The 25,656-nt window shown below is 40.3% G+C and overlaps 1 protein-coding gene across 19 annotated transcripts in view; it reads right to left on the bottom strand.

The window, feature by feature from the left end:
- NRXN3 (neurexin 3) overlaps nt 1–25,656 on the bottom strand; it is a 982,949-nt gene that overhangs the window by 688,341 nt on the left and 268,952 nt on the right. For all 19 annotated transcript variants that reach the window (XM_069017992.1, XM_069017994.1, XM_069017995.1 and 16 more), the window contains one exon: nt 22,220–22,381. In XM_069017992.1, the coding sequence (XP_068874093.1) occupies nt 22,220–22,381 (162 nt within the window). The remainder of the gene's footprint in view (nt 1–22,219; nt 22,382–25,656) is intronic.

The following is a 25,656-nucleotide window of genomic DNA, read 5'->3' as shown; positions in this document are numbered from 1 at the left end:
ATTCTAGTAACTGCTATCCTTCTTTTTCCCTGAAAGTAGCTCACAAAGCAAGAGCATATCTTTTTATGGAAACACTGTGCTGGTTTGGGCTGAGGTGAAGTTAATTTTCTTCACAGTGGCTGGTATGGGGCTGTGCTTTGGATTTGTGCCGAACACACGTTGATAACAGAGAGATGTTTTTGTTATTGCTGAGCAGGGCTTACACAGAGCCAAGGCCTTTCTGCTTTCCATATTGTCACACTAGCAAGGAAGTTGGGAGGAGACTCAGCCAGGACAGCCAACCCCAAGTGCCCAAAGGGATATTCCAGACCATCATGCTCAGTATAGAAAGTGGGAGTAAGGAGGAGGAGGGGAGGGACATTTGGAGTGATGGTGTTTGTCTTCCCAAATCACTGTTACATGTGACGGGGCCCTGCTCTCCTGGAGATGGCTGAACAACTGCCTGCCATGGGAAGCAGGTAATTAATTCCTTGTTTTGCTTTGCTTGCGTATGTGGCTTTTGTTTTTTTCTATTAAATTGTCTTTATCTCAACCCACGAGTGTTCTCAGTTTTGCCCTTTTGATTCTCTCCCCCACCTTGCCGGTGGCTGCACAGTGCTTGGCTGCTGGCTGGGGTTAAACCACGACAAACACCACACAAGGATGGAGTTACCATTTCCTAGAGAAAAGACTGGTGGAGGTGAGATTACACCAGAATACTTTTGACTGAAAATTCAGCCTTTCCACACCCTCCAGTATATCCAGAAGTAAGATATCAGTTCAGAAAATGCAACTAACTTTGCTGTACATGGGACGGCAATGGGACTTTGCAGAACCTAAGCATGCTCCTTCATACATTTCTTTTTTTTCACATTGGCAAAGGCAAACCTGAAAGAAGCACAGATGAGGGAGGAAACAAAGAAAATGACAACAGGGGCTTTTGAGTATTTCTAATGTAAACTATACTGGATTGGGCACATTATTGCCTACAGTCCTGTTCCAAATAACTCAATGTCAGCTCTGATTATTTTACTATTTCAAATAGGCAATTAAGAAAAAGAAAAAAAAAAAAAAAAACACATGAAAAAGCCCCATGTGCAGAATATTAAGAGGAAAATGCTGAAAAGTACATTGCTAGAGAATGCGTTCAGCCCATGATGCTTCCCAGCATCGCTGTGTCCTGCCATTCCAAGGCAGTCATTGTTCTGCTTGGCTTGGGTCCTTCACACATAAGCACTCAAAAGGAGAGGATTAGTGGTGATGATTACGGCACTCTGCAAGTGCTGCTGTTTTCTATACTTTACTATACTCTTTTTTTCTCTTTCTTTCCCTAGGGCAATACACTTTGAAAGGGTTGCATTTTTCAGCTACCCCATGCTTCCCCATTTTGCTTTGGGAGCAATATAAATAGTAAGTAAACAGGCAAGTTTTTTCTCTAACCCCTCAGTCACTCTGTCATAAGGTCTGTATGGTTTTGTAACACAATTTCTTTGCTCTTCAAAGCACAAGAATCTCATATTGTTCTGGCACTCACACGCCTGACACCTCTTACTGCAAACCCATCATTTGCATGCAGGTCTATCAACAAGCATTACTAAGGGTAAGAATTATTTCCCAAGACCTTCTAAAAGGAAAGATGGGTTGGAGACATCTGTCCCAGGTCCCTCACAAAGCCACAAAAGTTCAGAAGCCAGAGAATACAAAAGTTCTCCACTGCTGTTTCTGCACTGTGCTACAAATTTGTTTTGTCCTGCATAGGCTAACGTGCCTCTTAAAGGCAGATCATCAGCCTCTTGCCATTTTCTTCCTTGCTTATGTAGAAGTATTAGACCCTGGAAGTTAAACCCTAAAATTAGCTTGAATCAAGGAAATAAACCCCCTCATGTTAATCACGTCCTGCAAACTTGGCTTGCATGCTCCTGTAAGAGGTATAAGATGCATAGTCACTGCCTTCTAAAATCAAGTTTCATTTTGCCAGACTGAACGTAAAATCTATGCCACTAAAGGAACATTACTATCACATTATTACTACTATTACTACAATTACTATTGATTATTACATGTTGAAGACACTGGTGAGGACAGGGAAGTGAGGAGGTAGCAAATGGCAGTGACCAAACTGCAAGTGACAGTTTCCACTAGCACAGAGAAACATAAGGATCATTCTATACCATCAATTACCAAAAATTTAGGACTGCAGGCTTATTTCAATGTCCTAGGATCCCTTGGATCAAAAAAAATAAGGGCAAGAAGAGGAAATATGCAAACGGGTATACTTTTCTTTGGAGTTTCTTATAATTTTATTGAAGAAGCATTATTAATAAAGCTTTCCAGGTGCCAGCGAGAGACAGACTGAGGCAGCACACTGGGGAAAGTGACACTGCCCAGAAACTTTCAGTCCTACCTCAACTGAACTACAACCACAGAGCAACTTCCAGATACTACATAGTCATGACACCTAAGGTGGTTTTTTGGAGAAGAACAATAAGATAGCTAAAATTCAGATTACTTATCACTTTGATATGCATAAAATAATATATACTCAGACACATTATTTCAGTTTAGGCCATTGCTAGATTATAGGTTTAGGATCAAAGACTGTAAGTAACTCTCACACAATGGGAACCGTATCTAAGCCTTCCAAGTAGTGACTATGAAAAGAGCATGCATGCCTTGGTGCATAACCAATTGAATATGAAATGCCTTTGTAAAGCAGTTCTGAAGGGGGCGAACTGTGATTCTTCAGTGTCAAAGTAGGAAACTATCAAGAAAGTACAGACAAAAGCCACTGATTATATATATAGTATTAGTGAAACCATTTAATAATACTGTGGCCTGTTATCTTGCCTATGTTTTTAAAAATATGTTAAAAAACATCAAAGAACACAAAAAACCTTAATCTTATAGTATACTGGGTGAGGTGTCCAACTAATTCCATTTATTTCACCCAAAGGTAGGTTACAAGCTGATCCAAATCTACATGCTACAGGAATCTCCATCTGAGAGAGGAGATCTGCTTTAGTTTAAGAGATAAAAGCATAAGGATAAAGCCAAATCACAACTATTCAGGTTGGAAGTAATGTGCAACATTTCCTAGTGATCCAATGGAAAGATGAATTCTTTAAATCACTATAGGATGCACTAGTGGTTAAAAAAAAAGTTGTACCTTGATACAAAAGTCCATCATAACACCAAGATGGCAATTTTTTGTTTAAAAGGTTCAGCTTCTAAAATTTATGAAGTATGCAATATTTTTTCTCTGTCAGATATAAATACATGAAGAACCTAAGTGTTTATATCACAAGATGACAAAGTATTTCTCAATCCATGAGAATAAAAGAGGATGTTGATCAGCTACCAGGAATAAACATGTTTTATTTTTAATTTCACAGACTTGGGCCACTTGCTCCAATTTCTTAAAAGAGCTGAATGAGGAGATTTATGATCACTGGGGTTTATTTTTAATCTTGGAATAAAAGAAAGATAACAGAAGAATAAAAGAATGATAATGTTGTGTGAATGTTTTAAAAAGCCAAACAGGACAAGATGTATAATTGTAGAATGGTTTAGCCTGGAGGAAACATCAACCCTGGAGGAAATAGCACAACAGCTTCTCTCTGAAGTGTTTAATAAAAACATTAAAGGAGAGGAATACAATATTAATGTCATTAGATCTTCCTTTGTAAAAGGAGCTTTTGTCAAATAAACCTGATATAATTTGAATGACAGTGGTGAAAGCACAGATGAAACATTTTTTAAGGTATTTGGCTGAACACCAGAAGACAATTCTGCTCAAATAAACAGCATATAATAACAGAACTGGACATAATATTAGATAGATAGATAGATAGATAGATAGATAGATAGATAGATCATCAGTCCGCAGCTGACAAGTCTCACAAAGTGTTTGTCAGTGGGCTACTATTGATAAAGGGTATTTCTAATGCACCATAAGAATTTATGTTTGATGCAATAGTATTAAATATTTTATCAACTACCGTGAAGTAAATATAAAAAGCACTGAAGCTGATACTTGAAGGTAACACCAAGTTTGGCAGACCACTGAACAACCTTAATGACAGGTCAGTCATACAGTGTGATTCGTAGCGCATGGAAGTCCAGGCCCTTTCATTCCAAGCAGCTTTTAAAACATTTGAATACTCAAATATATAAGCTTAAAAACATGGAAGACAGGCCATGAACTACAGAACCATGAAGGGGAAGCTCCAAGGGAGCTGCACCTTTGAAAAGAATTCAGAAAACATCAGAGGAGAAAATGTGAGCCTCCAGTAAAATACTATGGGCAAAAGGGCAGTACAGTCTCAGGACAAATGACTAGAATAAGCAATATGCAGCACTGATACCATATGCACTGTAACCCTAGGTATCATTCTAATGTCTACATTTTCTTAAAGAAAGGACTCTAAATAGTTGCAAAGAATATATCAAGCAGCTTCAACAGGATTTGAAGACCAGAATAAATGCTTTAGAGTAAAAGACAAGAAGCTCCATTGGTTTATTTTGTCAAAAGATAAGTAAAGACTTGATTACAGCAGATGAAGTAAAACCACCACATTTCTGAAGCATCTTTGTTCCAGTAGAAAACTGCATCAAAAGGATCCACATCTAGGAGCCATTGTCAAGACAAATTCCAAACAGATTAAAGGCCCAATTGCTTTTGTAGTAGGAGGTGGTTAACCAACACAAAAACTTAAAAAAAGGTCCAAATTATTAGATGTAATATGGGGGACACAGGAGAAAGTGAGGCTTGATGTTTGCTGTTTATGAACACTCTGAATCCACGTATAAGTTGGGATAATTAGATAATCACTTGAAGGCTGAGCTAGCTGGGTTTGGAGGGGGTTTTGGACCTTAAAATTCTCTGATATTTTGAAACCCTTACATGCCACAAATCCCTCAATTAGGAAGAGGACATATGACTATGGACTCAATTTGAGTATCAGGCATTTGTATTCTGCTGAGTTAAGCAATGGATCGAGTATGATGTTTCCTGGTTTTTATTCCTGATCCTGCCACTTGTCTGTTGAATAACTTTGGCCAGCTTTTCACAATTTTTTAGTTGAGAAAGTGTTTAATTCACTCAATAGTGCTAATACATGCAATTCTCCAAATAATTATTTTCAATTTAGTTGCTTTTTATTTTTATATATGTTTGCTGCTAAGTCTACAGTACCCAAAATGCAAAGAAACCAAGGTGCAAAGAGAAGTCTTACTTGTCCTTAAGACATCTTTAGGAGCAGTAAACAGAACACAGAAAATGACAGTCACAGTCCCATGGAGAATTACTCTTTGTAGAAACGTTTCCAAGTTAATACACTGAAGGGAACAATGGGACTCCTGGCATGAGAAGATGGACAAGGTGACCTGACAGATGTTTACTATTTCTAATATCTGTTATTCTCTGGAGTTTGTCCCAGTAGGGTAAACACTTTTCATCCCTTTTTTACACAGCATCAGTTCACTGTTCTGAGAAAGTAAAAAATGCTCCTTGGTAGTCTTAAGTCTCCTGTAAAAGACAACTCCAGATGGATTCAGTGCTCTGAAAAGGGGTCCAGTTGGCAGTAATAAACCTTCTTAATAGTTACTTCCACAGTTACAACCACAGGGAAAAAAATACAAATGTTCACTGTGTGACAGTCAGTCATGGATGAAAAAATCCCCAAATCCAGGATAAGGCTTGAGAGCTGTCTACTGCTACCACAGCCCATATTGATCTGGGGAGATTTTCCTATTGGAAATCTCCCTCCAAACCTTTACAGAATTCCCAATTCTATGCATGAAAAGATCATATTTACTGAAAGACAAATCCTTTTACAATGCAGCTCAACAAGCAGAGTTGTAAAACTGCTTCTAATATACTCATTTCTGATCAATTGTTCTGGGGGCCTTAATGATTACAAATGGTAAAAGAAGGGAAGCAAGTTTTGTACTTTCCTGCAAACATCTGGGATTCATCTATCCCTCCTTGTTTTTCTTTTCACTTAAAGCAACTTCCTCAAATGTAGGCTGCCTACACATATGAACTCATTTTCATTCAAAGGGGCATTATTACACCTCCTGCCAACATGGGGCACTCCAGCCTTTTCTAAACCCTTCTGTGTCTGCTCCTCCAGCTCTTCCTAACACATCTACACATTGCTGCACAAACCTGTATGTCAAACTTCATACCAAATTGATCCTCTGCTGCCTTCCCCCTCGGCTGTGTACAAGCCTTCAGGAACATGACCTTGCTATGCAATACTTGCAATGAAGGGATTATGTGTACTACGGCCTCTGGTGGGCTGTGGCACACTGTAGTTAATATAAAGCAAAGCAAATGGAATATCAACTTGGAAATACTGCAGGGAACCTAGAAATAGTGTACCTGTATCAGGAAATATTTAAACAATAAATTCTCCATAAACATATAAAATAAACATTTAAAACATATAAAATTCTCCATATTACATTGGATCAGTACCCTATATCTGAAAACCACCTCCTCAAATACCCAAGCAAGTCTAACAGAGCATCTGTGTAGCAATACCCACCCATCAAACCATTTCACAGACTCCACTTATCTGGGGCTGTGAGAGTCTGCATGCAGAAACTGATGTCTTTGTATTTCATATACCATCAATAATTTTTCTTCTGTGAGTTTTTCCAGGCATAGTAACATCCCATGGCAAGGACTTCCATTACTTTAATTGCCATCATATTTCTTTTTGATTGTTCTGAAGCTTGCCCTGCCTTTGTCTTTTGATGCCACTTAGTCACTATATTCGAAAAGAAACAGAAAGTACACTATGATTCTCCACTGTCATACCCTTTTTCCATCAGTTCTGTTACAAAGAGCCCGAGATTGTAATGACAGTTCTTGTACAGAAGTCTCTCTAATAACCTTTGATGATCTTTGTTGCCATTCTCCCCTTTCTGAGATTAAAATGACAGGATGACAGTGTCCAGTGTGTTTGTATTTAATGACATCATTATATTTTCTGTTTCACTCTTACTCCCTTCCTAGAAATGCATAATATTAGATGTGCTTACTTGCCCAGTATTGAACCCTGAGCAAATATTCATTAAATAATTATTTAATAAAATATCAGAAGCAGCTCAAAGTCTATCATCACTTACACATAATAGCGATTCTTTTCTCTCCTCCTCCCAATATAAACACCTCAATTTGTGTTTACACACATTTAATTTGCTATTTATTTGTCCAGACATTCAGCATTACTAGGTCGTCCTCTGCAGTTCTGCAGACAATCCTCATCTGAAAATTTTCATATTCTCAGTAAAATGTATGCTGTCTCCATTCACATCCCTTTCCACTCATAATTCCACTAATGAATCTTCAGACCTCAGCATGGATCCCAGAAGTCTTTCCCCCAGGGCCCTCCCATGGGAACTATTTATTGCATTCTTTTTATTGCATTCTGTTTTTTACCTTGCAACCAGTTCTTCCTCTGTGCCCAGACCTTCTTTCTCTGCCATTGCTTTTTCAGTTCCTGAAGAGCATTTGGTGGGACACATCACTGAAAGACTTTTGAAAGCTAGACTACATTTACCAAAACTCTCCTGTCCACACACTTATTGAGGCCCCAATAAAACCAAGGAAGGTTCTGGCTGTGACAGTTCAAATACAGTGCCAGTACTGTTCTTAAGTCCTTGCCACCACCATCAAAGCTTGTCTGCTGCACTTCAAAGAAGTGGAGTCTGTGGAATGGTTTAAGGGGAGTATTGCAACACAGCTGATCTGTTAGACATACCTGGGTATTTGAGGAGGCAGTTTTCAGATCTAGGCCTTTGACACAGCTCCTCACAACATCCTTCTCTCTAAATTAGAGAAATATGGATTTGATGGATGGACTGTTCAGTGGACAAGGAATTGGTTGCATCCAAAGGGCTGTGGTCAATGCCTCAATGCCCAAATGGAGATCAGTGACACGTGGGACTGTGACAATTCAGAATCTTCATCAATGACATAGACAGTGTCATCAAGTGCACCTTCAGCAAGTTTGGAGATGACACAAAACTGAGTGTTGCAGCTGACACACCCTAAAGAATGGGATGCCACCCAGAAGGACCTGCACAAGCTCAAGAAATGGGCACATGGGAACCTCATGATGTTTAACAAGGTCAACTGAAAGGCCCTGGAGCAGGTACAGAGGAGGGCCACAAAGATGTGCAGAGGGCAAAAGCACCTCTCCTAGGAGGATGGGCTGATAGAGTTTGAATTGTTCAGCCTGAAGAAGAGAAGGCTCTGCAGAAACCTCGGTGCAGCTTTTCAGTATTTAAGGAGAGCTTTTAAGAAAGACAGGGACAATATTTTTTGCAGGGCCTGTTGCAATAGGACAAGGGCTAATGCTTTTAAACTAGAAGAGGGCAAATTTAGACTAGATATAAGAAAGAAATATTTGATGATGAGGGTTGTGAGGCACTCACACAGGCCTTCCAGAGAGGTGGTAAGATCCCTGTAAACATTCAAAGTCAGGCTGGATGGGGCTCTGAACAGCCTCATCTAGTAAAAGATATCTCTGCTCATTGCAGAGGGATTAGATTAGATGACCTTTAAAGGTCTCTTCCAATCCAAACCATTCAACGATTCTTACCAAAAGGTGTCCTCATACATACCAAGTTTTTCTCTTAAACTCCAGTTGCAAAACCAAAGAGGATAGCAACATTTAATTGCCTTCCTCTGCTGGATGCACAGGCAAATCCAGACTCCCAGGAGAAATGTGGAAACAGCTGGAAGCAAGTTTTTAAAAACTATTTGTGGTTTTCACACAGACCCAAAACTTCTAAGAAGGGATAGAAGTGCTTTAGAAAATGCACTCAATGTCAAAGCTGTTCTTTGAATTATTAATGCATAACTTTATGTAAAGCTCACAATAAGATGAAAGTTATTAACCTAATAAGTTACATGCATAATTAATTTCTCCTATGATATATGAGTTGTGAAGTTCTAACAAAATGTGTCACAGAGGTTGTAAACATGAAAACTAGCCTGAAGCCAGAAGAGCTAAGCATATGCTAATTAGAGAACATATGAGAAATACACAGTAAGAAAAAAACTGAGAAGAGAGAGGAAGTGACAGCACTGCACATCCATGTGGTGTACTAGTGTCAGTTATGAATAACAGGAACCAGGCTCGGACAAGGAGGGAGAAGCAAGCACACCAAGCTAAAAGAGAATGGAGGCATTCAGTGTTCTCATTACCTTAGATGAGGCTACTTTAGGACAAATCAGCCCTGGTATATAAACCAGGGAAATGGAGGAAAGTGCTCAGCTGATAGTCTACCTTGTTAGCTGAATACTGAAGCTGCAGAGGAAGAACCCATTCTTAAATATGAAAACACCATACACTTGTTTAGAATAAATAAAGTGGGCATCCCCAGTAACAGCTTCTACTTGAGAGAGATAACAAATATGACAGCCTTGTCCTTTAGAAGTGGCAAGTCATCACAAGGATCCTGGTTTATCGAACTCTTGGAAGTTTTTCCCTTCGCTATATGTGGTTTTCTTTACAGTTCTTTACATCTTTGAGAAGGGTGATATGGCAGACCCACTCCTTTGGGAGGCTACAACCAACATTCCATTTAATCAGTCACCATAAGGGGTTGTACAGGGCAGCTGCAGAAATACATGGTCACATCATCAGCACCAGGAGAACAGATCTTTTGCATTGCACTGGTCTTCTCAAGAAAAACTGCAGTTTTGAACACAGCCATAAAACAAGTAATAGAGTGTGAACTGATCTTCTTAGTTAATTATCTATTTGTTGGGAAGTGGTCCTAGCATCACTGAAGTTAAAACATAGACTTGAAACCCATATCAGAAGTGTGAGAGAAATGGCCCCTACATAACCAGAACAACCACCTCCTCTACCTACTCAGACAGTAGCTATATTGAGCTCATATTAGCTAAAAACCTCCAAGTACCAAACCTCTATGGCTCTGCTGCACGTTTAAGTCAGCAGTTAACAATATAAGGGAAACCCTTTGCTTCCCCATTTTGCTGCCCATGTGGTAATCTTCCCAGAAATTGGGAAAAATTTTGTCATCAGAGCCTGGTTCAGATTGTTCCAGTGGTTTGACCAATCGAGCTACAAACACGAAAACAATCATTCTGCCCTCCTAGCATTTCACAGCAATGTTTTAGTCACCTCAAATGTCTTGAATTCCACAACCAGATCTTTTCTCTGACATACGTTCAGAAAGCATCGGCATACTTATCTTCACATCTGTTCAGGGCTTGCAACCCACTGGAACACTTCACAAACAAAACCACACTGGAAAAGGAACACTGGAAGGCAGCTGAGAAGCAGGATCAGAATGGTGTGGACTTGACCAGTCTTCTGAAAAATCACTGGCTTCCTTCCCTGTTGCTGCTGCTGCCTCATGTTGGCAAGTGCATGCAAAAGCAGATTGTCCGCCTACCTCCTGCCCCAATCAGGGGAACATCTTGCCTCTAGCTGGCATCTCACTGCATTCAGCTGTAGTAAAAAAAAAGGGAAATCTCAAGGACAACCAATCCAGCCAGGATGTTCTGCCAAGGTTGCTGTTCCTAGCTGAGGAAATAGTCCTCTCAATTTTTCTCAGCTAGAAAGAGAGAGAGAATGTACACACACACCCCCACCCCCATTATCCTAAAGCCCGCAGGTGCCAGCAATCCAAATAAACGTAGAGCAATTAACAGAATTAACACAGCTTTAAATAGCTTGGCACACCAGATGCGGACTCCTAGCAGGGTTCTATAAAATGTAAAGTTATTACAGATAAAACCATTAATCATCTGTTCAGAGACTTGTTCTAGATGCAAAACCCATTTCGCTTAAAATGGCTAATAATCAGAAAGAAAGGCACAGATTTGACAGGAATGATTATGCCATTCTCAAGCCCCATTTCCAAATGCCATTTTTCATCCCTGCCACCGTTCCCAAACCTCTGTGTTCGCTCTGCTTGCTAACACTGATACAGTAAGAAAGCTTTGCAGGCATCACTCACAAATACCTCTCAGGGTGCTAGAAATGAGATGCCACCTCTCAGCCTCTTCCATTGTGGACAGAGGAGGTTAGTAACTCGCACACTACCCATTGCTGCTTTCCTGGATGCAGCTGCTATTGTTCAGTTGTGTGTCATCAGCCCCATGCAGCTCACAGATAACTGATGCTCACCCTGATGAATTAAGTGTTCAAGTGCTAAGATTTCTGCTTAGAAAATACAAGCATTTGAGTTTTCCCCCTTCTGGCAACATGAAGTCACCAGTAGCCACTGTATGCAATATAGCAATCCTCCTGATATTCCCCTAAGATCTATTCAAATAACTCTCATTTACTACATCTGTGTCTAGATAGCTACAGGAAGCAGGGGTGAGGGGCTGACCCTAACTCATCTTTGAGCTCTGATGTTACCATTTCTAACACTTCCACTTATGGAACTGTAGCTCAAAGAGCTATTAAACCTTGTAAGTAGCAATTCAGAGCTAAAATTCCATCTTTCCACATATCTATATTAATCCCATTGAATTGCTTAGGAATCTAGATACATACACTGTTAATTCCAACAAAATGAATTCTGCCTGTGCTGTTTGAAGGAAGGAGGGAGATAAAACAATCCCAAAGCACAAATATTCAGTGCAAGAGATGACATCAACAGAAGTAGACCAAAGCCAGAGAGCAGCAGCGACAAAAATGAGAACAGAGGGAGTATCAGAGACTATACAAAACCTTGTATTATATCAAGCCTTTTTCCATGCAGTTCAAATAATAAATGCTGCTCATGAGCTGCCTGCCCACTCCTGGGCTCCTCACTTGACAGCTGGCTCCCTGCTACAGAGGAGTGGTGAACCTGGGAGGAATTGTCCAGCCCACTCACTCAATATTCAAACTTCACCATCCTTTCCTGCCTCCCTTGCTGGCACAGCTGAGCAGCCTGGATTTTTGTGGTGGGTAACAGCAGCTCAGTCTTTCCCCACTACCCACAGTACATATGCACATTTCATAGCAATGCTCCAACTTTCAGGGTCATTCTGCTACTCCCAAAGAGGCAACGCTTGTCAAGTAGCTGAAAGTGCCTGTTTTATACACATGTATAAAACAAAACAGTCTTGCAACTTCTCTCATGTAATTTTATTAATACTAGCATATGGCAGGTCCTGACTCTCCAAAACTACACTCATCTGTACTTCTGTCTGACAGTATAAGGATGGATCCTTAGCAATTCTCCTTACTGCATAAGGAGCAACAAATAAAAACATATCTCCTATCTTTTTTTGTTATTCATCCAAACCAAGAATTTACTGATCTCAGTGAACTACATAGCCAAGTAAAGCAAAAGAAGCTAATTTACCTTCATTTTAAGATGAGCACATCAGACTTTGGACAGCTGAAGTTAAGATCACACCATCCATTGGGATGGGCCCACATTTGGCTAACAGCATATGAAAAAGACAGCCAGAAATCCTTGCCAGAGTAATTGCCAGAGAAATCACCAGAGTATCACCACTGTTCTGCTGATGACTTTGAACTCAGCTATGTTTGTCTATCAATATACTCTGTCTTAGTTTGCTCAGTCTTGGATGGATAGGGATTAGACCACACATTTTTGTAAGGATTTTTGCCTTAATATTTAATAGTTATCAACTAACTTTATTGTATGCACCAAACACAGGATATATTGCTCCAATCCCCATTTTCTGAATTCGTTGATATAAATATAGTTCTACACCTGTAAACACTCTCATTTTCTGAACCACAGCACATGGCACATCTCTTGCAGCCACAGAAGCTCAGCAGGAGCTGGGTTCATTATGCAGGAAAGAAAAGCCTGATCTTGATGATCCTACTGCAAAGATGGCCACAACACCAGGACTGAGAGTCACCTGTGGACAGGTCAGTTGGGATTCAGTGCAGTGCTCCCTTACTGTGGTGACATACCAGCACACTGGCTGCACTGCCCAGTGGTGACACCGACCTCAGCTGCTAGTTTCCTCCCTAGGTACCTGTTCCATTGGCAGTTGAGGAGAGTTGAACTGAGTTAGACCCCACTTTGTTTTACCTCCATAGATTCTCTTTGCTTATAAGTATGGTGGCAGTACATAGTTCAAACAGCCCTGCAAAAAGAAACAGCTTACACCTCATATATAGAAAGATCCAGTTTCTATGTTTGCTCATCAATGCTTGCTTTAGAAGGTATGCTCAAACTACATACATACTCTATTATCCAGACTTTGGCTATTAATTACTTTTGTAAAATTTCTAGTAGTGCTGTAAGTTTAGGAGTTTAATGCCACTGAACTGTTGATATGTGAATTGTCCTTTAAATTAATCCCCAAGAAAATGAGTGTGCTCAGGCTGACCTAGAAAGCCTACAAGATGCTGTCTGCTGACTGATAAGAGCTCCAGAGAACAAAATACTGCACTGTAATAAATGTGACCTAAACAAGAACCTGTATTTTTAAAATGTGTGGATAGAGCTATGAAAACAAACAAACAAAAACAAACAAACAAAAAAACCCAACAGGTTTCTACTTCTAGAGTCATTATGGCTGTAGGATTCTACAGCCTTTGCTATATGAATTGCATTAAAGAAAGAATTTTGGGAGCCTAGAGTGTTTTACAGTACACAGCTGATAAAACAACATCTCCTCCATCTCCTGTCCCAAAGCTAAAAACTCAGTTCCTGTCTTTGGATTTCCCATGTTCTACTAATTGAAAAATAATTCTAGCACTTTGTTTTCACACTCCATTCACTAAATATTAATTTAATGAAGCAATTTTAAATTGTTTTCTTGCTTAACAGGAATACTTTTCATGGATATATGAGGTCATGAGTAAACTTTCTACAGTTATGTCATGAGTGCATTACTCCTCCACTTTTCTATGTATCCAGAAATATTTGATGAAAGAGATTGATCAATAACTGAGGTTAGCTTATGTTATTTTACAACATTCATTCAATATAATTATGCCAGCAAAACTCTTGTTATGGATGCATATAGCCAAGGTGACCAAGTTCTTTTCTGTGTCATGCCTGAAGCAAGACAATAATGCTATCAGAAACTTCATTCTGGTAGAGGGGGCAAGGGCAATGCTACATAAGGAACAGAGGCTTTGAATAACCCCCTCGATAAAGCAAAGCTGCAGCTCTGGCAGCATACAAATACACTGGACAAGACTATGGCCTGTAGTTCCTGTAGGGCCAGACCATTAATCCTTAATAAAAATGTGAGAACACAAGAAAGTGAAATATTAACCTCCGAAATGTCCAGAGCAACATATACTGCAATTAAGAGTCTCTCCAAATCCAGTTCAAGTTTAAGCCTAAACTGAACATGTAACTAGAAAAGCATTTTCTATTCTGGTCACACATGGAAGAAATCTCCCAAGATATGCTGCCCTTATGATGCAATTCCTAATGTGTTGAACTGAAATCCAACAGAAAGAGCGCAAAGCTGAGAGATGCCCATCAGCTCCTGCTCACTTTCAAAAATGAGCTGCAACACCAACTGTTTGTCAGGACTGATCTTCATTTGAACATTCCCCAGCCTCAACTTAGATTGCTTGGAAGAAGGGTCTGTTCTGGACTTGTCCTGCATTTCCTTATCCGAGTTGACTCTTAAGAGCAAGTAGGCTGGCATTTCATACCCATTCAGCTGCCAAATTAAGATACACTTTTGATGTAACGACTTCTAGTATTCCCCAGTAAGAACATCAATAAGTTGTGACTCTGTATGGAAGACATGGGCTATCCCTGCCAGGTGGAAGAGGAACAAAAAGACCACTAAGTAGGATTTCCCTCTTATCTATTGTTCTACCGATAGCAGGCTCCATGATGTTGACCAAGACACATCATACCTGCGCCTCAGTTGCATTTGAAGGAAGAGGATAATGACCTTTACTCCCTTTGGTACTGTATTTTAACTGATGGTTTGAAAGGAGACAAAATCTCTGAGGTCGCTTTGATGAAATTACCTACTGAACTCTTTGTCTGAAGGGTCCTATCAGCTAATATTATTAAAGCATTAAATAGGAAAAAGCTTAAAGACTACAGGGATGGCTACATTTGTTCCTCAATGCCTTGACTCCTTCAGATGAATTAACAGTCAAAAGTTGACACTGTGTTACTGTACCATGGGATGCTTTCCTCTGTGTATGCTTACCTCTGACCTTTCATCTCCCATGACTCATGGATACTGCCTAGAAATCTGTATCCTCTTCCTTTCTTTCTGGCTCACAGTATGAGCACAGACTTTCTGTGTTGGGAAGACTGACAAACACATTCTTCTTTTCTCCCACCCTTGCCAAATGATTCCCTAAAAATGCTACGAGGAAAATCATCTGAATCAAGTGCCTTCTCCAGAGAGGCTGAAATTCATCACTCCACTAAATGTTAGCATTGAGACCATGAACCATAGAAGACTTACTTAACTTATGCCTGGTTTGACAGAAATAGTGTTATACATTTTCTCCTATTTCACTTCAGTAGTTACTCCTGTGAAAAGAGGCTAACACATCCAATCTTTTATGGATACAGAATGGTGTGCATATGTAAATCTATAGGCAAGCAAAACAAGGGAAGCACATGTAACTCCTTTTGGCAGAACGGCAGAGGCCTGGCAGGGCAGCATAAGTTCCGCTAGCAAGATTAAAAAGTTTGGTTTTAAATAGTCCTTCTCAAAATGTTGCTTCTTTTTCAGTGCTGTCAAGTCCAGAGACAGGTGTTTCAGCTTTCAGCTGCTCGGTTCAGAGTGCCTCTTGCTCGCCTTGGCTCATGTCATTTTCCATAGCCATACATGAAAGCAAAAGCTATTCTACACTGTGTACCACAAAGTCTTTCAGGATTTTTGCCCAAGCATCCAATATGTGTTGGCAGCAAGACAGTAACCTGAGAAATGACCAACCATATATCCCTTCTGACTCTGAGCTAATACAGAAATACCAAATGCAAACCAGCCCAGACCTAAGCTTATAAGCCTTACCCAATGAGAAAACACTATTGTATTTCCTTCCCCATGTATTGGTCTACTCAGGATTCTCTCTGCATCTTGCTTCCTATCGTATTGCTCTCAATTTCCAAATGCCTCCATTCCCACCTCCAAATTAAAGCTTTCCAGAAATAAGTAGGTTTTTTTTCTTATTAGCTTAAGAATGTCATCAGCAGCTACTCAAAATGCTGGCCTGCATCTCCACTGTTTTATGTTGCTACAACAGTGGCACTCAAAAACCTGATGAAGGCCTTGTGTTGGATGCTGTGCAGATGCACAGGGAAAATGACTGACTGCCCCAGTTTCTTGACTCTCAAGACACACAGTGTACAGCTTCAACAGGAGACTGATCCACCACAGCAGCAGCAATGCAATTGGAAGTTTAAGAGTGAGAGGCAACCAAAAACTTTACAGACCTCTGGATATGCAATCTTAGGAATCAGGGTCATAATCATCATCTGATCTATTTGGAATGCTCTTGCAGAGAACACTAATGAGAGACCAAGATTAAGAACAAGTAATATTTTGAGGAGTGGAATCATATTCAACCCTTGGCCATGCTTTGTCTGCTTCTAGATAGTGCCACTAGTCTCTCCCTTTTTTTTCAAATGTTAAATTCATTAAATAATACAGACAGGAAGCAGACAGGCCCAAACACAATAGGACAGCTGGAGCAGCAGTATTGGATTAACATGTGTGGGCAATTAGTGCCATTCATGTGGTAACTTCCTCCACTGTTCCTCAGTGTAATCCCCACACTGTTGATTCCTGACTCTCCTCTTATGCATTCCTGGGGCTCTGTTAAATCACTGCTGTGGAAGGGGATCTTGGGCACCCAAAAGCTTTTGGGCTCAGGGAGGGACTCTTACAACAACAACTTTCTCTGTCTGCCTGTTTTCCTCTTTTTCTCTGCCTCCAGTTTTAGGCTGCCTTCCATCTGCACCTTTAGCCTCCTCCCAAGTGTGACACTCCAGACAGAAAAACTCATCTCCAAACAGAAACCACATCATCACTACACATCAAATAGTCCTGAAAAAGACCTGGCTTGCAGATAGCATCTGAGATTTACATACAGAAACTGGGCACACTCATGAACCATTTTGAAATCTGGCTCCTAGAAGTTAAATTGCAGACAGAAATTATCTAAGCTTTCACAGCTTTCTCCCATCACAGCCAGATGGTGCCTGACCCCTGTAGTAATTTCTGCCATATTCCACCCATATGCAAGCCTCACTGCATCCATCAAGCTGTTAGTACCAATCAACGTTTTTCAGAATTGAGATTTTAATAAAGCATTGATAGAAAAATGTGAAGATTTCTAAATTCTCTCATGGATATCCGTTATCTAGGGACCACCTTAGGCTCTTCTAAAGCACTTCCATCTGTACCATTTAAGTCCTGCTCCAATGAAATCAAATCTGAATGGCTGGCTCCCTAATCCCAGGAAATATTCTGATTCTCTCCCTTCCCTAGCAACTGGATATTGAAATACCATTTTCCCCTCTTTGCCCACACTGCTAAATTTCCCACCCTGCCACTTTCCATCTCCATCCTTGATTACTGAAAACTCCTCCCTGAAGCCCTTCATTACATGCAAAACACAGCTGTTTCTTGTTACCTTTCTTGCCCTAACTCTTTCTGGACATACAAGTGTCATTAAACACATTAATGGATCCTCTTCCCTTTCCAACTTCAGTCAGTGCTTCTTCCTGTTTAACAATCACTATCTGTTAAGGCACTGTAACACCTTCCCTGACTCCCATTAAAATTATTTCTGCTCAGTTGTCTCAAGATGTGTTCCTGTATCTTCTCCTATCCCCATCTCTATATCTGGTTTCATCCATGACAGGAAATACACCAGCTTCCCCCCAGATTTCCTCTAGAATGATTCTTCTTAAGAATGAAGGTCCAAAAAGCCTTAGATTCTATGTAACTACAATGCAATGTCCGTGTTTCATGTCTGTGTACTACCCTATTTGCATATTCTGTATGACTATTTTCCAGTCTTGTTCCCTCATTACAGTGTCAGATGTGCTGCAACACTGCCATCCTGGCTATGGAGAAATGCAAAACAAACATGGTTTACCCAACATAGGGAAATCATTAATTCCAATGAAAATAGAGGAAAAATCACAACCTGAACTACACATTAAATACCTGTATTTATGATTTAGGTATATTACTGTTAGCAATTTAGTGGAACCTGTTCAGTCAAAACCTGTAGACACAAGGGGAAGAAGAGACGTGAGGATCTGTTCATGAGGATGGTGAAAGGAGGTACCATTAGGTCAGAAATTGTCTGACCTAAAGAAAACATTATCTAGATAATTAGATATTTAGATTAATTTTAGGAAATATTATATAGATACTACAGCAGATGAGCCCTGAGACTATAATTCCTTGTCAGGAACACATTCTTATACACAAATTCCTTCTAGCTAAGGCTTACAATCTGCTCACATTAAGTATCTACCCTGCCAGAGCTGCCCGTCCTCCTCCCACCAGCCCCTGCTGAGTGGAGAGTTGCCTTCCTGTTGCAAAGGGGCAGAGATGGTCATTAGGCACTCTGCCCCCTGGCACTTCAGCACCTGCATGTCACCTCAGAAGAAGTGGGAAGGCAATGCTCCACTTAAGGAGCCCTCTTAGCCCTAACATGAGCAAATTGGTTGCTGTACTCTCAGACTAACGCAGTCCAGATGAAAGACAAGAGATTACAGGGGAAAGGCTGAAAGTTTCACCTCAAAGTCTGCATAAATCCCTTTGCCTTCCTAGGAAAGTGACACATCCCTAGAGGCAGTCTTGAATGAATGCAGAGCAGTAGGAATAGATCATTCTGCTTTAACACCTTCAAGAGATCAGTACAGGGCTTGGCAGGATGTTTTCCACTGTTACAAACAGTGCAATCCACTCAGGGATGTGCTGTGTCTCTGGTAACAGGCAATTACATAGCTAGGACTTTACTATGAAAGAAGAGCTTTGCTCTGCTAGAAGGCATAAGCTGAAAGGAACAATATTTGCTATTAGTCTATCCTACCCCTTCATCCAACTTTCTTAGCTTAGAATTTTTGTTAAAAACCCAACCTCCTCCAGTACTGGCTAATGAGAGACTGAGCATCCTTTTTGGCCACAGAGGAAAACACATAATCTTAAAACATAAGCTATAGGGACAGATTTATGAAACATGCTGACAAGCTATGCAGAAAGCCAAGAGAAGTTCTCCATAGCTGGTTCTGGAACCAGACACATTATAAGCACGCAAGCACTGCACTAACCCAATTTTGCCTCCTCCAGGATCAAACCTGGCTGAAAGCATGACTGGACCACTACTATAAAGTGGGTTGCTTTTAAGCAGACTATAGCTCTAAAGCAGCCAGCAAATCAAGGCATCTGCTCATAGATATCTCCTGTCATTGCCTAGTCAAGTGAAGATTACAAAGCACATTCTGATTGTCTGTTTTCTTCCTCTAATTCTTAAGTGGTTGCTTGGGTTTTTCCTCTCACAGAGCATTATGAGTTTGGGACAAGTATGTTGGTGGCTCTTAGCACATTGTGCAAGCTAGTAGAATACAAATGATTATATAAATAATAAAGCTGCTAAAGATTTTCTTGTCACTGCTTTCTTTGCTCCATTGGCTTGACTTAGAGCATATATAAAAATGGCCTCTGCTAAGTGTTATGTTCATAACATCCATAAATAAAATTAAGATCCTGATTTAAAGAGACAGTAAGAAGCTGTATCTCCTCCTGATTTCAATCAAAGTGGGATGCTCAGTGCCTAGGAAAATCAGACCCAGGGCTCTATAGATGTAACCAGAAGGATTTGATCTCTGTGTTGACAGTTTGTATTTAAGCAGTGAAGTTTCATTTCCTATATAAGATGCTCACATGCTCTCTCTAGCACATGTACATCCCTTTAATCCAGAAGTCAGACAGGAGAGCAGCTTCAGACTCTGGCAACTCTTCCTCACATCAGAGGCCTGGAACATAACATACAAACCCTGACACCACAAGTGGAACATCAGTAGGATGATGACTTGTCAAGGCAGTTATAGCCACAGAACAACACCTAGCTCAGCATTGCTGCTTCCACGACTCCTGTATGAAATCTCAGCTCCACCTTCCCTCTAATATTAAATGTTCATACAAAGAGGAAATTGCAACAACCCTCTGGGTTGCAAATAAAATTATATCCACCCAGCCACACCCTATGATAAACAGCATTACTGTAGATCATAACCTTAAGGAGAAAACTCTCACAAGAAACTCTTATTCCAGGCTACCTAGGAAGCCAACTGACAGAAAACTTAAGCTTCTTTTTCAGTAAGATTTTTATAACACTTTGTGGAGACATCAATATCTGTATCCCCATTAATCAGAGTGATAATCACAAATTACATTAGAAGAGAGAAGACAAAAGATGACTGCAAGGCAGCACCAAAACTAAGTTTGGGATTTGGACTGAAGTCATCTTTTTTCAGCTGTTTTGCTTTGGTTTTTCTTCCCCAAGGATCACTATTCTGGTTCCTGCTGCTGGCTAGGCTATCCAATCTCTATTACCCATGCATGAATTTTCTCAAAGCTGTGGATTAACTATATGACAAGTGCAGCCAGCCAGAGTAAGACAACAGAGTTTTCAGAACCAGCTAGCTCTTCCTGACCAATGCAGCCACTCGAGTGCACAGACTTAGCAACACAGTGTAAGGACTTAAAGATCACAGTTGCCTGCCTCAAATGCTGTTAAGGCCACATAACGACTTTGCCATGAGATGAGCACAGAACAGAGTGGCAGGATGGCACTAACTCCATGCAGAGGTGGGATCTGGTCAGCACATCGTGGGTAATGCATCCAGACAAAACTTCCCACTGTGGCAAACTTTGTAAAGAAGCAACTTCCCATATACATATCCCCAGTCAAACAAAGGTCACCCCAAGTTATGGGACAGATGGCATCTATGACCACTGAGGGAACCCCCCACCTCTCAATCCCTTCCCCAAATATGCCTCCATGGATACCAGGAATTTGGACCGTAAATTAAGCCACCATGACTCAGAACCTGAGATAAGATAGAGGTGATTCTATTGTCCAAGTGTTATCTCAAGCCTAGGGGGAGGTAAACAAATCTGTGAGAGGAGAATGTATAACTCATAATGGACATAATGCAGAATTTATGGGCCAGAAGGAAAGCAAGTGTGCTGAATCAGCTTGGACTGGGTAAAAGGTAATTCCATCAGGGAAAGATTGCGACCACTGACTCACAGCCCACCAATTCAAGAAACCCACCAACTAAAAAAACCAGAAAGACTGAGCATAGGACTAATTAGCATTAGAAGTGAGGGAATCATTTAACCAATAGAATAAAATTGTGTAACCAATGAGCATTAATTCCTTTGCCTGCAAAGATATATAAATAGGGAAAAGTTTTGAGTGACCTCAGGCCCCCCACCACTGAGAAGCCCAGGGTGAAGAAGGACCAACAGGATGGCACTGGATGCATAGATGGTGACTATCTTCTGCTTAATCTATCTCTCTCTTTTTTCTCTTTTATACTTCTTTCTATCTCTCTACCTCACATTTTATTGTTCAATAAAATCCATACTATTGACTTCAGCATATGGTCTTGTTTACACTTTAATTCAGGGAGAGGTGTCTCTCAATAATCATATCATAACATATGGTACACTTCATGTCCACATGATTGCCACGCTTCCATTACACCCTCATGCTACATTCTCCTTGCAAAATTTACACTTTTTATGCTACCTTTGACTTTTATTTTTCTGTTTTATTCCATTTCTGTATCTTCCTGGAAAATTTAGATCTAACTATACTCCCAGGTGAAATCCAAGACCTTAAAAAGTATCCTAAATAAGCTTCTGATTATGATTTTTTCATCTCAAAATACTACTTAATAATCAAAGGCCATTTGCCTTTATGTAATGGCTATTGCCTAAGTGCCTAGAAGATAGTAATGCTTTCTTCTGAAGGGCGAACAGCTTAGAGAAGACACCTCTCCTACTACCATGAGTATTTTTTCTGTAATCCAAGCACTAGAAGTATGATTCTGCACTTAAGCTCATGAGTTTTCCAGCCTTCTGTCCAGATGAATGACAAGTTTATCTTTACAGAGCTGTTCCAGTTATCAGTATAAAATTAAGCATCAGGGAAAGAATTGATTGTGTAAGGCAGGAAAGAGTGATGACTTTAACAAATCAAAAGCACAGAGACAAGAATTAATTTGAAATAGTTACCTCTTTGAGGCAGCCCATGAAGTTATTGCTTACTGGAGACCCAGGTAAATCAGCAGTACTGGGGCTCCCTCCCACGTAAAAGAAGTCATCCGAGCCCAGCATGGTGTAGTCCTCCTGTGTGTAGCCCGTGGTGGTAAGGATGCCATCCACAGAGATTGTCACCTGTTTGAGGGACACAATGGACAAAGAAAATCCCAGCAATGACCTTACAATCCTGAACAGAACAACTTACCTCCCCTATAATTTTATGCCAGTTTTATTAAGGATTTTGTTGAGATTTGGTATGCATTTTTTTTTATTTCAGTCAAGCTCTATTTTCTGGTCTGATTTTCCCACAGAGAAATGCTTCAGCATCTGCTTCTCCCCTTTCTGGTGCATCAGCACTCTCAGGCTTACCCAGCAGCCTATCCATCCAGATGCTTTCCATCTATTCAGGCCAGAAAATATAACTGTCCTTGAAAGACATTTCTCATATTAGCTGATTTTATGATTAATTAGAATTTATTTTAATGATTACAGTTAGTTATGGTTGTTAGTAAAAAAAAAAAACACTAATGAAGACAAGTTGGTATTTTTTATTTTTTAAGTTTCTTTTGCTCATGGCACACTGACAATCATGCATTCAGGGATAGGGGGAGAGGGAACTCACTTTCGATACATTATGGATGTGCATGCCATGTACCTGGAGAGACACACACCCACCACCCACCAAAAAAAAAAAGACAAAAAAAGGAAAAAAAATTTACAAACTAACCCGTAACAAAAATATAAGAAGAAAATAAATCAAAATAAAATAAATCAAGATAAATCAACCACACACCAACAAATGTCATAGAAGCAGATATGAGAAAGAAAGAAAGAAAGAAAGAAGATACAAAGCGTGCACACACTGCACTTTGACATGTCATGCCAATATATTTGAGGCCCAGAGAGATGACAGGAAAAAAAAAGAGAGAGGAGAAGAAAAAGGGAGAGAAAACCATTTCACACTCACATGCAATCAAAAATAAAAATACCAAACAAACTCCATTATAACAAAAAAAAAACCAAACAGAAATGTCCCCAAAATCTCTAACCACAAACACATGGAGGGTGAAGGGTGACAGAAGGAGAGGTTGGGAGAGGAGGAAGTGAATTTTATGTGTTTTGCTTAGATGTTGTTAGTGGTTTCAAGGGAAGATGGAGGAAAATAGATCGAGGCCAGGAGGAGACGGGCGAGTCACCAGACGTGGACATGCCATGCAGAGTGTGTACTGAAACAAACAACCGGCTGAGCTCCTGTTGGCCACGCAGGCAGAGGTCAGAGAGAGAGAGAGAAAGTGAGAGAGAGAGCAAGAGGGAGAAGGAGGAGAGAAAGCAGAGGGAGGGAAGTGGGGGAAAATCAGGAGAAAGAGGACAACTCTGGCCAGTTTGCCTGTAATAGCCATTGCCACAACAAAAGGGTGAGACAAAAAGAGAGCCTTCACCACCATGGACTAGAGGCCCTGCAGTGGTTCTGATCTAGACCTTCAGAGTAAAAAAAAAAAAGTCAAACTAAAAGCCAAGAAAAAAAGCCAAATGAAAACAAAAGCAAAAGAAAGAAATCTAAACTCAAAAACAAGGGACAAAAAACCCCAACAATTTATCACCAGAAAGGAAAAGAAGAACTAAAGACACGTGAAGAAAACAATGAAAGAAATGTCCAAACCCCATTTCCAGAAGAGCTGTGTTAGTTGTTTTTGATGCTCATTTTTCTATTCAAAAAGAAGAAAGAAAAAAAAAAAAAAAGGAAGGGGAAAAAAGTGTTTTCAATGAAAATAGAATAAAATTAAAGGAAGCAGTAAGTATAAAGGAGGGGGGAAAAAGAGCGGGTAGGGGGAGGAAAAGGCAGGTAACACACGGCAAACCCAAAAAAAGAGACAATAAGAATGATATCTACCAGACAATGTAGTTTGTTTACCATAGCGTGTCCAATGCCTGAGTGCTTTGCGGAAAAGGGGGAAGAAAGGAAATTAAAAAATCGTGAACAGAACGATTGTTAATTAAAATAACTAAAAGCAAAGATGAGTCGTTAGGGTGTTAGTACATTAGTTGGTTAGTAAAAATGACACATTGCATGAATGGTCTAGTGTTAGTTTTTCAAAAAAAGGCGTGGGGCACCTGAGACACACAAAGTGAGAAAGAGGACAATATGACCAGGACTCTATGGGGAACCATGCCATCTAGACTGTAAAGAAAGAGGGGGCTGCCTACTCTTCCCACCCTGGTATTGGTTATTAACTTCAACCCTCACATACATTATCCAAACCTGAAGCAAAGTTAAAACAGTGCAATACTTACTCTTCAAATGCTCATCAAGGTGCTTCCCTCAAACAAGAACCTTACTCTCAGAGATATACACACAGAGTACACAGTTTGCCCCTTCAGCACAAACCCAACCATGACTCCCTTCTTCCACCCACCACCACCCACCAACATGCCAGCTCCTCTTCCAAGCTTCACTACCCTCAAGTGTTGCAGAGTATCACAAGCAGGACAGTATTTCCTTTGGCTGGAGGATACAGATGAAGATGAGTCCAAGACTCTATGTCTTCCTTCCAAGTTTCCCAGTCTGCAGGTTTCTTTACAACAGCTGCGTTTGTGACTTTCAGGAGGAGGACATAACAGGGCCTGTGCTTGGCTGTTTGCCTGTAGCTCACTTCTGTCATCCAAGATAAAGGAATTGAACCTCTCCTACTGTAGGGAGCAACATGTCGAGGAATTGTATAGAAAGAATTGTGTTGCTTGTGTCCAGGTTGAAGACAAAAGATTGACAAGATTTAGCATCCCTTCTGTTACGCTGCATCTCTATTACACAGGAGCTAGGAGAATTTACCAGTCAGTTTGGTTTAGTAGATCTTTTTTAACCTATCCCAAGGCATGCAGATGCCAACTGTTAGAACCTACACATTGCATCTTCTTTGCTTTTTAACAGTTGAGGAACTAAAGATCTTTATAGTAGATTTTGCATTGTGACTAGCTTCAGAGTTAATAGGGAAGGGCAACCTGTGGAAGCTCCAAGTCCTTGTTCCAGTTGAAGCTGGCAAGAACTATCCTAAATTACACAAGCAAGATCTATGCTGCCTCATGTAAAAACCATCTACTTGCAGGCTTCAGAGTTGTGCATTGACTAGGCAAGTAAGTTTCTGAAGACTTTGTGGCATTGAGCATAAAGTCCCAAGGTTATTTGCCAATTGGAATGAATTAATAATACTCTGTACTTGGGTATAATGAGCATAAACTCCTGAATTCTTCGCCAAGGAAGTCTTACTCACAGCAAATTGTCGTGTTTAGTAAATTTATTTTTACGAACAAGGGACTTGAAGTATGGGACATGGAGAAGAGCATGCTAAAAATGAGACAGAGTGTCAGCAGCAGACCTGAAGACAGACACAGGAAGTCTGACCTTCAGTCTCCTC

The sequence above is a fragment of the Aphelocoma coerulescens genome, chromosome 5, assembly GCF_041296385.1.
Source record: "Aphelocoma coerulescens isolate FSJ_1873_10779 chromosome 5, UR_Acoe_1.0, whole genome shotgun sequence".
Lineage (NCBI taxonomy): Eukaryota > Metazoa > Chordata > Aves > Passeriformes > Corvidae > Aphelocoma > Aphelocoma coerulescens.
The sequence above is the reverse complement of the archived record's forward strand: the minus strand, read 5'-3'. Positions and strand labels throughout refer to the sequence as shown.